The 15,746-nt window shown below is 51.1% G+C and overlaps 1 protein-coding gene across 1 annotated transcript; it reads right to left on the bottom strand.

Moving 5' to 3' along the window:
• Nucleotides 1–234: 234 nt before the first annotated feature.
• Nucleotides 235–1,401, bottom strand: LOC124663798 (putative cyclin-dependent kinase F-2). Its single transcript, XM_047201458.1, has one exon. It carries the CDS (start codon nt 1,399–1,401, stop codon nt 235–237), a length of 1,167 nt encoding a protein of 388 aa, XP_047057414.1.
• Between the last annotated feature and the right edge of the window lie 14,345 nt (nt 1,402–15,746).

Genomic DNA, 15,746 nt, shown 5'->3' with positions numbered 1-15,746 from the left:
AAGAAGGCAAAATCACATTGATCAAGTTGTCACAAATTGCATCAAACGAGATATATTACATGACTGAATATTCCACCAAATAAGGAATTGATCAGTACGTCAGTTGGATCCAGGCATATAGCACTACATCTACGTCTACTCTACAGTACAATCAGTTGGATTCAACCACAACTATGTCAGGTGCTTCTTTATCGAAAGAAAACTACTCCAGGTGCCTGGAGTGGCCGTCTTCGATCATGTCGCCTGTGGAACGATCAGCTGCGTCTTCTTCTTTACGGGCAACATGGATTTCTTTGCGGTGACCCTCTTTCTGCGCAGCGTCGACGGAGCGGTCTCCACTTCCTCCTCCTTTATGGACACGGCCGTCGTAGCAGCAGCAGCAGGAGGAAGAAGAAGAGGTTGAGCGTTTGCAGCAACGGAGGGGAACCATGGCAGCTTCAGCGCGGCGGCCGCCGTGAAGCGCTTGTCGGGGTTGCAGGTAAGAAGGCCGGTCAGGAGATCAAAGCCCTCCTTGGACAGCTTCTCCTCCGGGAAGATGTCTCGCAGCGTGCTCCGTTGGCCCGTTAGCACTTGCTGCACCTCGGGCGCGAACTCCCGCGAAGTGAACCCCGGCCACGTTGCGTCGTCTGGCGCGCCGACCACTTCGAAGATCCTCCGGAGCAGCGAGACGGGTCCGTCCTCATGGAAAAGCCTCTCGCCGCTGAGGATCTCCGCCATCACGCAGCCGAGCGACCATGTATCGACGAGCGCGTCGTGGATGCAGAATCCGAGGAGCATCTCGGGCGCCCGGTACCACCCCGTGCCGGCGTTCTCGTACGGCGGCGCCTCCGACAGGGACAGGGCGGCCCCGAAGTCGCAGACCTTGAGGTTGGTGATTCCTTCTTCTTCTTCGCCGCTAACGATAACGTTTGCCGGCTTGAGGTCGCGGTGGACGATGTGGCAACTGTGCATCTTTCTGGCCGCCACGAGAAGCTGCCACATGAAGCCCCGCGCGGTGGCCTCCGGGAGCCCGCCGCGGTTCTCGCGCAGGAGGCGGTGGAGGCTCTTCCCTTGGACGTGCTCCATGACGAGGCAGAGCTCGTCGGTGACGTAGTCGCGCACGACGCCGCGGAAGCCGACGATGTTCGGGTGGCCGCCGCACGCCTCCAGGAAGCGAGCCTCGCGCAGCACCTCGCGGGCATCGGCTGGCTCGTGCTCGTTGAAGGGGTTGCAGAGGGACTTGATGGCCACGGCCTGGCCGGTGGCGCGATGGCGCGCCTTGACGACGACCCCGTACATGCCCTCGCCGAGGCGCGCCTCCGTGTCGTAGTCCGCGGTGGTTCCGACGACGCGCCTCCTCTTGCGGCAGGTGGTCGCTCCCGGGCGGTCGACGGCGGCGGGCCGCTTGTTGCAGGTGGCCATCAGATCGGAGCTGCTGGTGGAAACAGGGAAGCTCGTCGTGTGCGATCGATGAGATGTGGCAGGGGATCGAGCGGCATATATAGGTATGGAGGAGGAATACCGCCGGCCAATTCGAACTCGAGTTCCCTACGTAGTCTACCTTGTATCGGATTCGTGGGCTTGCTTGCCGCTTGCTCTTCCGCTTGGCACCTCCAGATAGAAGGCAATCCCGTGCATGTTCTCGGATTCGGACCCGTGGTTACGTCCGGATAAGAACACACATTAAGCTAGAGCGCTAAAAAAAATTATATAGCGCCGGTTTTTGTTTTTTTATGGCGTGGGCGGGTCTCTAGGTTTTCGGACCCGCGAAAAATATAGCGGGGAAACACGCTTTATCAGACGCGTTATACAGCGCCAGAAACAAATTTTGCATACACATTGATTGAAAATAAGATTAAACATACTACTAAAATAGGTTTATAAACGATAATAAGAACAACAATTAAACGGATACAATAGAAACATCTAATCGGAGAACTCGTAATCCGATGCTGATGACTCCGATGGTTCACTCAAGAACATATCCAACCAATGGTCATTGTCGGGGCCGGCTTCCTGCGCCTCGATGAACCGTTTGCGCGCGCAAATGTCATCCTTCTCCGTCCTGCGCTTCACCTTCTTCTGCACGTAGAAGGCGCGTGAAAGAACATCTCTCGGTGTCGAGGGTACTCCTCGGCAATGCCCTCCGATTGAGGCTTAGGGTTGATGGAATCCTGCAAGCTGATACGAGACATCGGTTCACAGACAAGCGGGGAGAGTGATTTACCCAGGTTCGGGGCCCTCGATGAGGTAAAACCCTTACGTCCTGCCTGTCTGATCTTGATTATGAGAATAATGGGTTACAATGGGGTGCCGAAGAGTTCGGCTGAGATCTCGTCGAGAGGCTAAGTGTTGTGGCGACCTAGCTCTAGACTTTTGGTGGCTATGATTGCTAAGATTGATTGTCCCCCCGGCAGCCTCTCTCCTGGCCTTTATATAGGAGGCCAGGTCTCAAGAGGTCTAACTGAGTACGACTAGGTTTACAGCAGTTCTAACTCTAAGCTTTCCTTGTTCGGCTCCTTCCTTGTCTTGCCCGCCAAGGAATCCTCCTACTGCGCCATCCAAGTGGCCCATCTTGCCATCGAATACCTTCATGGGCCTCCAGTTAGATCGTATAGGGTAGGGCAATGTCGGTTACCCGAAGGGTAATACCCACGTCAGTAGCCCCCGAGTGTCTAGCCGAAGATAGTTCGGGTAGAGACTAAAGCGTGCCTCCATCTACTGTAAACAAGCTCCATAATGTCATAAAGGAATCACACACGATGCGCACACTGTCACCATCACACCGTGGAGAGTAACTCCGGAGTTCATATTAAAGTAACCTCTAAAGTGCATAATAGACAACAGTAACATCTACATATTCAACTAGATTACAAAGCTCATGATCACATAAAGATCACACCATGGGAGAGAGAGATGAACCACATAGCTACCGGTAGAGCCGTCAGCCTCGGGGGAGAACTACTCCCTCCTCATCACGGAAGACAGCAACGGCGATGAAGATGGCGATGGAGTCGATGGAGATGGATTCCGGGGGCACTTCCCCGTCCCGGCGGCGTGCCGGAACAGAGACTCTGTCCCCCGAACTTGTCTTCGCGATGGCGGCGGCTACGGAACTCTTCGTGGAATATGACTTGATATTTTAGGGTTTTCGTGACGGAAGGAATATATAGGCGAAAGGGCGGCGCGAGGGGGTGCCCGAGGGGCCCACCCCATATGGCGGCGCGCCCCCCTCTTGGCCGCGCCGGCCTATGGTGTGGAGGCCGTAGGCCTCCCCCTGGCTTGCCCTTCTAGCTCCGTGTGTCCCTCGGAAAAATAGGAGGTTTGGCTTTTGTTTCGTCGAATTCCGAGAATATTGCCCGAACAGCTTTTCTGGAACCAAAAACAGCAGAAAACAGGAACTGACACTTCGGCATCTTGTTAATAGGTTAGTCCCGGAAAATGCATAAAAATGATATAAAGTGTGAACAAAACATGTAGGTATTGTCATAAAACTAGCATGGAACATAAGAAATTATAGATACGTTGGAGACGTATCAGGGGGGCGGCTAGGTCAGGGCCGGAGGGCCTCTGATACCATGTAGAAGAGTTATTGGAGATTGCACATCACCAATAGGGCCGGCTGCTCATATATATATAGGCGGACACATGTACAATTACAGGTACAACCCTGACAAAACACGGGGACATATACCTAGTACAATATGTTACTCAACAGAGACTGAGCATGCCCAGCTGAAGATGGAGCTGTAGGAGGACTGTTGGGTGTACTACACTAGACTATATTGACTCTAGAGTTCAGAGTCCATTTGTATTCTAGCATGCCAAGTTCCAACGATGTAAGAAAGTTTAAGAATTGGAGCAGTATGCTAACACAAGGGTATTGCCGCAGGGTGCTCATGGGTGCGAAGTGCATGGCCCATATGGCTGCATGGTGGGTGGTGAGGCTTGCCTCTAGCCATTTTCATCTGTGTCTTCGTGGTTTCTCCTAAATTATTTCAATAATTTTTGAGGATTTCTGTTTATTCCGTACAATATCGTTCTATGGGGAATTCCATAAATATCTTGACATCGTGCAACATGATAAAGGTATTCTCTCATGTATTCTAGGAGAGAAGAATCGCAATGAGATTCTAAGTAAACAAAATGAGAGAGCGCGCCTCATGCGCTTAAATGTCGTCTCTTACTTCATTCTCTCATGCATCCAAAACCCTTCTAGACCCCACCAGATTCTTGGTCTTCCGACCACGATCCCGCGTCTTGTGTATCCTCCTATCTTCACACTCTTGTCGTCCTTCATGTCTTTGGTTGGGCTCAACATTGGCACATAAACCATTACCTTTCATAGTTGGCTCTGGTGGCATCATAGGATTGCTAAACACTGATGGCCGACTAAATCTCTTAGTTGTCAGAGTTTCCGGTGTAGGAGAGGTTCGGTTGTCGGTGTTTCCTCGTCCTATATATGTACATGGACTCACCGTCTTCCATCTGTTTTCTTTTTAACCTTTGAAAAACTTCTCCATTTTATATTTTCCACCTTTGTTTGTTTCAATAGCTTTATAACTTACCTTTATTTCACGGTCTTGCATCCAACCTCCGCCTCAAGGGTTCCCTCGCCTCTCCTTTCACGTGCGCGATTCTCTCCATGTCCCCATCCTTAACTTGCATTTACATGCTTCAAGTTGACCTTTTGGTTCTTTCGGGTGGCTTCAAGCGAGGTTGACTTGGATCAAGAAAATGTTTTCTAAGGACCAGATGAGTTTCACCCAAGGAACATTATCTTTCATATAAAACTGGTGTAGTTGCTTGATCAAAAGAGCCTTGTTATGCAACTCTAGGTTCAACACTCCTAGTCCGCCATGTTTCTTAGGTTTGCAAACAAAAGACCAAGCTGCCAAAGAATTTGGAGAGGTGGCATCATCCTTCTTATCCCAGAGGCAATGACGACAAGATCGATCACATATATTTTGGATGGTTTTCTGAACTTTTAGGGAACAAAGGAACAATGTCGGCAGCAAAGAGAGGACAGATTTAACAAACTGGAGCCGACCACCATAGCCAAGAAAAAATGCACTAGCATTTAACCTTCTTTCCACCATTCCTGTCGCGTCTCGCCTACGCTGACATCGGGGATGAGCACTTCCCCATTTTGTTCGGTAGTGGACACGAAGTCATTTCGGTCTCAACACCGCCTTGGAACCTGCTAAGGCGAACGTAAAGCACACAAAAATCACACACGAGTATTTTTAACCTAGAATTAGACCGCCCTTTGGCTAACAACCCTACATCCTGCTTTGGTGGATTATCTAGACAATGTACAAGATGATGAATATTTGGGTGCCGGGAGGGCGTTTTCTCTAGCTTCTACACCTACCGGGCTTCATCTTCCTCTCATATTCTCTTCTCTTTTAGCACTTAGCTTTCTCTCTACTGAGCTAGTCTCAGCTGAACTGACGGGAAACAAACCGAATTGGACTAAATCCTATGGACGGATCTGAACTGAAACGACTAGGTGGAACCTAATGGACCTAAATCGAAATAGACGGAACCTCCTCTATGCCGGAGAGGCGCCCCATTTTATATCACAAGGGGTCACCACAATGGCTATTTCGAGCACCGCCCAAAGGCATTCCCGGGCTCAATCTTTCGGAGCCACGTGGACGTTGGGCAGGTGGGTGGCGCAGGTGGCCAATGGACGGCCACAGGCAGTGCACCGACGTACTCGATGGCGGTGTGACAGCTCGGGCAGCGAGCTGTCACTCCTATCTACGGCGCATGCCTCTACCGGTCTGCGCCATGATGACGCGCAGGGGCGCATGCGCATCGCCTGTTCCCAAGGCTGAGTCTGACACGCCTTGTCAGGCTCGGTTGACCTCCGCTCCCGGGCTACGCTTGGCCAAGGAGAGGTGGTCTTCTGGTCCTTCCCGGGGCAGTCCAGGCCACGCCTTGGCCTGGTTGCCCTGCTTTGCCGTTTCTATAATCTTCGACTAAGCTGAAGATATCACGCCACCATAATGAGACACGTTGGAATTTGGATTGTACATGAGGGACTTGATTTACATATGGCGAAAGTAACTGAAATCCTAGCTGGCAAGCAGTGGCAGCATGGGCATCCCGCTCAAGCCGATGAACCATGCCCTCGAAAACCGTCGCATTCGGCGGCACGAGGATGCCGTATTTGGTGCACTAGGTGGCCTCGTGCTAGTTCAGCCAACGCATGTCCATGGCGACAGTCGGAGAGAGAGAGACGCAACAGTGGGGATAAATAGGCTTTCGGTGGCCTAGTCGGGGAGCAAGGTGGGCTAGAGTGGCAATGTCGATGGTTGTGGGGGCTGGCTGGTGCGATGGTGGCCTTAAAAGTATGGGCAAGCGCCAAAGTCGAGCGACCCGCATTGGTGGCGGTGCAGGTTTTACAGTCCCACTGCTAGGAATTTCCTACCTATGTGCACGTCTCCTGGTTCCACGTGTAAGCGCTGCCCGATCCCACTGATGTCAGTTTGTGAGCGGAGTACGATCAAATGGTCTTGACTGGAGGAAAATGTTCCGTGTGGGTATTCATGAGGGTGTGCTAGACGGAGGAGGGCAAAAGTGAAAAGTGTTTTAAGCGTTAGGCAAAAGTGAATAGCACAAGCCAATGTGGAACACGGAACAAGTTTTCCTAGAATTTCGAACTAACTTTGAAAACAAAATTTTCTAAATCGATAAATCAGGCTTGAGCACATTGTACGCAAGTTCAATCCACAGGGCCGTGGTTTTTTACATTATTTTGTAACTTGTGAAGAGCAATCCTCAGAAACAAAATCTGCTTTACTGTTACTTCCGTTCACTAATATAAACCATTTTAGTATGCTTCACTGAACAGAGAAAACATTAGAATTGAACCGATGAGTGCCTGATATTATCATACATGGGCCGAAGTTTCCCAGTGTCCTAATGTTTTCGTAGGCCCGAAGCTTCCCACTAGCATATTTGGAACCATGCCCATCCACGCCAGGTCGCCGATTCGATTTCCATCCCATCGGTTTCTGTAATCTGAGTCCGGATCCCGGATCCCGGGGAAACGGCCGGAACAAAGGCAAAAAAACTGAGCAATCGAGTCCGACACCAGCTTCGACTCGGTTTCCACCTGGGCTCGATATAGCTGTCTGCTCCAGAGGAAGATCTCCATCTCCTCACGCACACACCTAGCCGCCGCAGATCAACCCTAGGCAAGATGATGACCATGCGCGCTTCCGACGTGCTGCCTCCTCGGCCCAGCTACCCGGCGTGCATGTCCGGCCGCTCCCGTCTGCCGCTATCGTCCTGTGCCGCGTTGCCGCCGCTGGCCGAGTCTGAGGCCGACTATCCGGTGTTCACCGCCGACGACGAATACCAGGCGCTGATGCTCTCCGAGTTCGGCCCGCTGATGCCGCTGCTCACCCAGGAAGAAGTCCAAGCGGCCATGCTCGCCGATGACGGCGAAATCCATCCGCCTCCGCTGCTGCCAGAGGACGAATCGAAGCCGATGATTGCCGACCACAACTCAGCGCAGGTGCGCCCGCCAATCCAGCCGTGCCAAGACGACAGCAAGGAGGTTCGCAAGAAAAGGAAGAACCCGCCGCCGCCGCAGCCGTCCGCAGAGGAGGACGCCGTCGATGAGCCGAGCCCGCGGCCGTCCAAGCGGGCCAAGCTGCCTTCGCCAAGAAGGACGAACAGGATGATGGCGACCTGCCTCCTGGAGCGGAGCCACAACGCGCCCGAGCCCTGGGAATCCGCCCTGTGGTGCCACTGCAACGAGCTCCCGCGAAATTCCCGTCCCTGCGCTCTGCACCAGAACGCGCCCGGGTGGCGGTGGATGAAGGAACACGACCAGAAACCGCCCGTCGGAAGCGACGACGGCATCACGGTGCCAAAGAGCCGAACCGACGGCAAGAGGATGGCCCTCAGGTACATGCGGTGGCGCTGCAGGGTGTGGATGCCCACGCGCTTCTACGCCGAGCATGCCCAGCTGATCAAGATGGAGCTCTAGGAGGAGGACTTCTGGGTACTATACTAGACTCACTAGACTATGTTGACTCTCGAGTTCAGAGTCCAATTGTATTAGAAGAATATGATGCGCATTGTTGCGCCATTGTTTCTTGTTGTTTTCGACAGTTTGTTTAAACTCTGAAAACACTGTGAGTTGGCCTTACGAATGTAGCAATCTTCAGTTCATCACTCGTGTCGCCTTCCAACGATCGACGTAAGTTAGCTCCAAGATAGCTGAACACAGTTATGGTTCCAAAGGGGCAAACCTTAGGAAAATATACAGATAGCAGTTCAGATGTATATTTTGTCTCAACCATACGAAACAATTTCATTAGATGGCCTTGCCATTGTCGCTAGCAGGGTGAGCTAAATGTAACCATCAAAGGAGTCAGTCAATAAGGTGATCGCCTACAAACATTCATTATACTTTGCACATATGAGTAGGGTGAGCTAAATGAAACCTATTCCCAAGGCCTTGCCATTGTCAATAATATGAGTAAAGCTAGCAAAAAGCTCTTAGAACATTGCACATATATATGAGCAGAGCAGTAGCAGGTTAATTTCAACATCCCCCATACATATGAGCAGAGCAGTAGCAGGGTTGGAGGGTAAACAAAGCTGATATGAAATGTATGAATATTAGCAGACTAACTAATTTGATAATAAAGGTAATGGTTTATGTGTCGAGACTGAGCATGCCCAGCTGAAGATGGAGCTGTAGGAGGACTGTTGGGTGTACTACACTAGACTATGTTGACTCTAGAGTTCAGAGTCCATTTGTATTCTAGCCTGCCAAGTGCCAACGATGTAAGAAAGTTTAAGAATTGGAGCAGTATGCTAACACAAGGGTATTGCCGCAGGGTGCTCATGGGTGCGAAGTGCATGGCCCATATGGCTGCATGGTGGGTGGTGAGGCTTGCCTCTAGCCATTTTCATCTGTGTCTTCGTGGTTTCTCCTAAATTATTTCAATAATTTTTGAGGATTTCTGTTTATTCCGTACAATATCGTTCTATGGGGAATTCCATAAATATCTTGACATCGTGCAACATGATAAAGGTATTCTCTCATGTATTCTAGGAGAGAAGAATCGCAATGAGATTCTAAGTAAACAAAATGAGAGAGCGCGCCTCATGCGCTTAAATGTCGTCTCTTACTTCATTCTCTCATGCATCCAAAACCCTTCTAGACCCCACCAGATTCTTGGTCTTCCGACCACGATCCCGCGTCTTGTGTATCCTCCTATCTTCACACTCTTGTCGTCCTTCATGTCTTTGGTTGGGCTCAACATTGGCACATAAACCATTACCTTTCATAGTTGGCTCCGGTGGCATCATAGGATTGCTAAACACTGATGGCCGACTAAATCTCTTAGTTGTCAGAGTTTCCGGTGTAGGAGAGGTTCGGTTGTCGGTGTTTCCTCGTCCTATATATGTACATGGACTCACCGTCTTCCATCTGTTTTCTTTTTAACCTTTGAAAAACTTCTCCATTTTATATTTTCCACCTTTGTTTGTTTCAATAGCTTTATAACTTACCTTTATTTCACGGTCTTGCATCCAACCTCCGCCTCAAGGGTTCCCTCGCCTCTCCTTTCACGTGCGCGATTCTCTCCATGTCCCCATCCTTAACTTGCATTTACATGCTTCAAGTTGACCTTTTGGTTCTTTCGGGTGGCTTCAAGCGAGGTTGACTTGGATCAAGAAAATGTTTTCTAAGGACCGAGATGAGTTTCACCCAAGGAACATTATCTTTCATATAAAACTGGTGTAGTTGCTTGATCAAAAGAGCCTTGTTATGCAACTCTAGGTTCAACACTCCTAGTCCGCCATGTTTCTTAGGTTTGCAAACAAAAGACCAAGCTGCCAAAGAATTTGGAGAGGTGGCATCATCCTTCTTATCCCAGAGGCAATGACGACAAGATCGATCACATATATTTTGGATGGTTTTCTGAACTTTGAGCGAGCAAAGGACGAATGTCGACAGCGAAGAGAGGACGGGCGTTTAACAAATTGAAGCTGACCACCATAACCAAGAAAATGTGCACTAGCATTTAACCTTCTTTCCACCGTTCTGTCGCGTCTCGCCTACGCTGACATCGGGGATGAGCACTTCCCCATTTTGTTCGGTAGTGGACACGAAGTCATTTCGGTCTCAACACCGCCTTGGAACCTGCTAAGGCGAACGTAAAGCACACAAAAATCACACACGAGTATTTTTAACCTAGAATTAGACCGCCCTTTGGCTAACAACCCTACATCCTGCTTTGGTGGATTATCTAGACAATGTACAAGATGATGAATATTTGGGTGCCGGGAGGGCGTTTTCTCTAGCTTCTACACCTACCGGGCTTCATCTTCCTCTCATATTCTCTTCTCTTTTAGCACTTAGCTTTCTCTCTACTGAGCTAGTCTCAGCTGAGCCGACGGGAAACAAACCGAATTGGACTAAATCCTATGGACGGATCTGAACTGAAACGACTAGGTGGAACCTAATGGACCTAAATCGAAATAGACGGAACCTCCTCTATGCCGGAGAGGCGCCCCATTTTATATCACAAGGGGTCACCACAATGGCTATTTCGAGCACCGCCCAAAGGCATTCCCGGGCTCAATCTTTCGGAGCCACGTGGACGTTGGGCAGGTGGGTGGCGCGAGTGGCCAATGGACGGCCACAGGCAGTGCACCGACGTACTCGATGGCGGTGTGACAGCTCGGGCAGCGAGCTGTCACTCCTATCTACGGCGCATGCCTCTACCGGTCTGCGCCATGATGACGCGCAGGGGCGCATGCGCATCGCCTGTTCCCAAGGCTGAGTCTGACACGCCTTGTCAGGCTCGGTTGACCTCCGCTCCCGGGCTACGCTTGGCCAAGGAGAGGTGGTCTTCTGGTCCTTCCCGGGGCAGTCCAGGCCACGCCTTGGCCCGGTTGCCCTGCTTTGCCGTTTCTATAATCTTCGACTAAGCTGAAGATATCACGCCACCATAATGAGACACGTTGGAATTTGGATTGTACATGAGGGACTTGATTTACATATGGCGAAAGTAACTGAAATCCTAGCTGGCAAGCAGTGGCAGCATGGGCATCCCGCTCAAGCCGATGAACCATGCCCTCGAAAACCGTCGCATTCGGCGGCACGAGGATGCCGTATTTGGTGCACTAGGTGGCCTCGTGCTAGTTCAGCCAACGCATGTCCATGGCGACGAGTCGAGAGAGAGAGACGCAACAGTGGGGATAAATAGGCTTTCGGTGGCCTAGTCGGGGAGCAAGGTGGGCTAGAGTGGCAATGTCGATGGTTGTGGGGGCTGGCTGGTGCGATGGTGGCCTTAAAAGTATGGGCAAGCGCCAAAGTCGAGCGACCCGCATTGGTGGCGGTGCAGGTTTTACGATCCCACTGCTAGGAATTTCCTACCTATGTGCACGTCTCCTGGTTCCACGTGTAAGCGCTGCCCGATCCCACCGATGTCGGTTTGTGAGCGGAGTACGATCAAATGGTCTTGACTCGGAGGAAAATGTTCCGTGTGGGTATTCATGAGGGTGTGCTAGACGGAGGAGGGCAAAAGTGAAAAGTGTTTTAAGCGTTAGGCAAAAGTGAATAGCACAAGCCAATGTGGAACACGGAACAAGTTTTCCTAGAATTTCGAACTAACTTTGAAAACAAAATTTTCTAAATCGATAAATCAGGCTTGAGCACATTGTACGCAAGTTCAATCCACAGGGCCGTGGTTTTTTACATTATTTTGTAACTTGTGAAGAGCAATCCTCAGAAACAAAATCTGCTTTACTGTTACTTCCGTTCACTAATATAAACCATTTTAGTATGCTTCACTGAACAGAGAAAACATTAGAATTGAACCGATGAGTGCCTGATATTATCATACATGGGCCGAAGTTTCCCAGTGTCCTAATGTTTTCGTAGGCCCGAAGCTTCCCACTAGCATATTTGGAACCATGCCCATCCACGCCAGGTCGCCGATTCGATTTCCATCCCATCGGTTTCTGTAATCTGAGTCCGGATCCCGGATCCCGGGGAAACGGCCGGAACAAAGGCAAAAAAACTGAGCAATCGAGTCCGACACCAGCTTCGACTCGGTTTCCACCTGGGCTCGATATAGCTGTCTGCTCCAGAGGAAGATCTCCATCTCCTCACGCACACACCTAGCCGCCGCAGATCAACCCTAGGCAAGATGATGACCATGCGCGCTTCCGACGTGCTGCCTCCTCGGCCCAGCTACCCGGCGTGCATGTCCGGCCGCTCCCGTCTGCCGCTATCGTCCTGTGCCGCGTTGCCGCCGCTGGCCGAGTCTGAGGCCGACTATCCGGTGTTCACCGCCGACGACGAATACCAGGCGCTGATGCTCTCCGAGTTCGGCCCGCTGATGCCGCTGCTCACCCAGGAAGAAGTCCAAGCGGCCATGCTCGCCGATGACGGCGAAATCCATCCGCCTCCGCTGCTGCCAGAGGACGAATCGAAGCCGATGATTGCCGACCACAACTCAGCGCAGGTGCGCCCGCCAATCCAGCCGTGCCAAGACGACAGCAAGGAGGTTCGCAAGAAAAGGAAGAACCCGCCGCCGCCGCAGCCGTCCGCAGAGGAGGACGCCGTCGATGAGCCGAGCCCGCGGCCGTCCAAGCGGGCCAAGCTGCCTTCGCCAAGAAGGACGAACAGGATGATGGCGACCTGCCTCCTGGAGCGGAGCCACAACGCGCCCGAGCCCTGGGAATCCGCCCTGTGGTGCCACTGCAACGAGCTCCCGCGAAATTCCCGTCCCTGCGCTCTGCACCAGAACGCGCCCGGGTGGCGGTGGATGAAGGAACACGACCAGAAACCGCCCGTCGGAAGCGACGACGGCATCACGGTGCCAAAGAGCCGAACCGACGGCAAGAGGATGGCCCTCAGGTACATGCGGTGGCGCTGCAGGGTGTGGATGCCCACGCGCTTCTACGCCGAGCATGCCCAGCTGATCAAGATGGAGCTCTAGGAGGAGGACTTCTGGGTACTATACTAGACTCACTAGACTATGTTGACTCTCGAGTTCAGAGTCCAATTGTATTAGAAGAATATGATGCGCATTGTTGCGCCATTGTTTCTTGTTGTTTTCGACAGTTTGTTTAAACTCTGAAAACACTGTGAGTTGGCCTTACGAATGTAGCAATCTTCAGTTCATCACTCGTGTCGCCTTCCAACGATCGACGTAAGTTAGCTCCAAGATAGCTGAACACAGTTATGGTTCCAAAGGGGCAAACCTTAGGAAAATATACAGATAGCAGTTCAGATGTATATTTTGTCTCAACCATACGAAACAATTTCATTAGATGGCCTTGCCATTGTCGCTAGCAGGGTGAGCTAAATGTAACCATCAAAGGAGTCAGTCAATAAGGTGATCGCCTACAAACATTCATTATACTTTGCACATATGAGTAGGGTGAGCTAAATGAAACCTATTCCCAAGGCCTTGCCATTGTCAATAATATGAGTAAAGCTAGCAAAAAGCTCTTAGAACATTGCACATATATATGAGCAGAGCAGTAGCAGGTTAATTTCAACATCCCCCATACATATGAGCAGAGCAGTAGCAGGGTTGGAGGGTAAACAAAGCTGATATGAAATGTATGAATATTAGCAGACTAACTAATTTGATAATAAAGGTAATGGTTTATGTGTCGAGACTGAGCATGCCCAGCTGAAGATGGAGCTGTAGGAGGACTGTTGGGTGTACTACACTAGACTATGTTGACTCTAGAGTTCAGAGTCCATTTGTATTCTAGCCTGCCAAGTGCCAACGATGTAAGAAAGTTTAAGAATTGGAGCAGTATGCTAACACAAGGGTGTTGCCGCAGGGTGCTCATGGGTGCGAAGTGCATGGCCCATATGGCTGCATGGTGGGTGCTGAGGCTTGCCTCTAGCCGTTTTCATCTGTGTCTTCGTGATTTCTCCTAAATTATTTGAACAATTTTTTAGGACTTCTGTTTGTTCCGTAAAATGTCGTTTTAGGGGGAATTCCATAAATATCTTGACATCAAGCAACATGATAAAGGTATTATCTCATGTATTCTAGGAGAGAAGAATCACAATGAGATTCTAAGTAAACAAAATGAGAGAGCCCGCCTCGTGCGTTTAGCCTAAAAATGTTGCCACTTACTTCATTCTCTCATGCATCCAAAACCCTTCTAGACCCCACCAGATTCTAGGTCTTCCCATCATGATCCCGCATCTTGTGTATCCTCCTATCTTTGGGTTCTTTAAGGTGGCTTCAAGCGAGGTTGACTTGGATCAAGAAAATGTTTTCTAAGGATTAGACGAGTTTCACCCAAGGAACATTATCTTTCATAAAGAACTGGTGTACTTGCGTGATCAAAAGAGACTTGTTATGCAACTCTAGTTTCAACGCTCCTAGTCCGCCATGTTTCTTAGGTTTACAAACAAAAGACCAAGCTGCCAAAGAATTTGGAGAGGTGGCATCATCCTTCTTATCTCAGAGGCAATGACTTATCCCAGAGGCAATGACGACAAGATCTATAACCTATATTTAGGATGGTTTTCTGAACTTTGAGCGAGCAAAGTAAGAATGTCGACACCGAAGAGAGGACAGGTTTAACAAATTGAAGCTGACCATCATAACCAAGAAAACATGCACTAGCATTTAATAGCATCTCCAGTCGCGTCCCCCAAAGCATCCCCCAAAGCAATTTGGGGCGTGCCGGACCAAAAAACGGTTCCAGCCACGTCCCCCAAAGCCCAATTTTGTCCGACGCGCCCCGATACGGTGTCCGGCACCCCGAGGCCATCCCCGTCCCACAGGGGATGCTCCGGGCATGCCGGACACAATGAAAAGCGAGGCGAAGCGACGCTGGCTCCCACATGTCGGCGAGTATTTGCATAAACCGTTGATTCACGCCTTTTTTCTCGTCGCTCCTTCCTTCCCGCGCCTCCCACCCCTCCGACGCCGCTGGATTTGCCGGCCGTTTGAGCGTCTGATCTCTTCTGAGAGTCGGCGCCGTCACCGCGGCTGGCGCTCCCGCCGGTCGTTCCGCCGCCGCCGCTTCGCCATCGCGTCCCAGAACGCGGCGTCAAATCCGCCCCACCTCCACGCACAGAAGGTGCTCGACGACTTGCCAGGTAGGCGTGATTGGCCGCTGTTCGTTGTGTCGGCTGCCTCAGCGCAATTTTAACCATTGGTTTTGCTTTAGACATGGATAGCAACGATGAGATGGTTGCCCTGCTGCTGGAGGACGAGCAAGCCTTCGACGACGACCTCCGGGAGCATTTGCTGATCATCGCGTCCCTCCAGGACATGCTTGACGCCGAGGCGGAGAAGAGGAAGAGGCCGTGCCGCGGAGGATCAAGGCCGGGGAGAAGGAAGTCCAAGCCCCGGCAGAGGATGGAGGGGCATGCCATGCTGCACAACGACTACTTCGCCAACGATGCAACACATGCCGACAATTTTCGGCGCCGGTACAGGATGAGCAAGGGGCTGTTCATGAATATCCTCCACGGCGTTCGAGAGTTCGACCCCTACTTCAAGCTCAAGCTCGACGCTGTAGGCGTTGTCGGGTTCTCGTCGATTCAGAAGTGCACTGCCGCCATGAGGATGCTTGCATACGGAGCACCTACCGATACACAGGACGACTACCGTCGCATGAGTGAGTCTACTGTCATTGAGTGCATGTACAAGTTTTGCCGAGCTGTGGTGGGAAAGTTAGGCAAATACTACTTGAGAGGGCCAACTGAGGAAGAGACTGCAAGGATCATGGCACAAAAT

The sequence above is a fragment of the Lolium rigidum genome, chromosome 6 (genome assembly GCF_022539505.1).
Source record: "Lolium rigidum isolate FL_2022 chromosome 6, APGP_CSIRO_Lrig_0.1, whole genome shotgun sequence".
In the NCBI taxonomy this organism is placed as follows: Eukaryota; Viridiplantae; Streptophyta; class Magnoliopsida; order Poales; family Poaceae; genus Lolium; species Lolium rigidum.
The sequence above is the reverse complement of the archived record's forward strand: the minus strand, read 5'-3'. Positions and strand labels throughout refer to the sequence as shown.

Coding starts and splice junctions, on each gene's coding strand:
- LOC124663798 (XM_047201458.1), bottom strand. CDS start 1,401: ATGGCCACCTGCAACAAGCGGCCCGCCGCCGTCGACCGCCCGGGAGCG.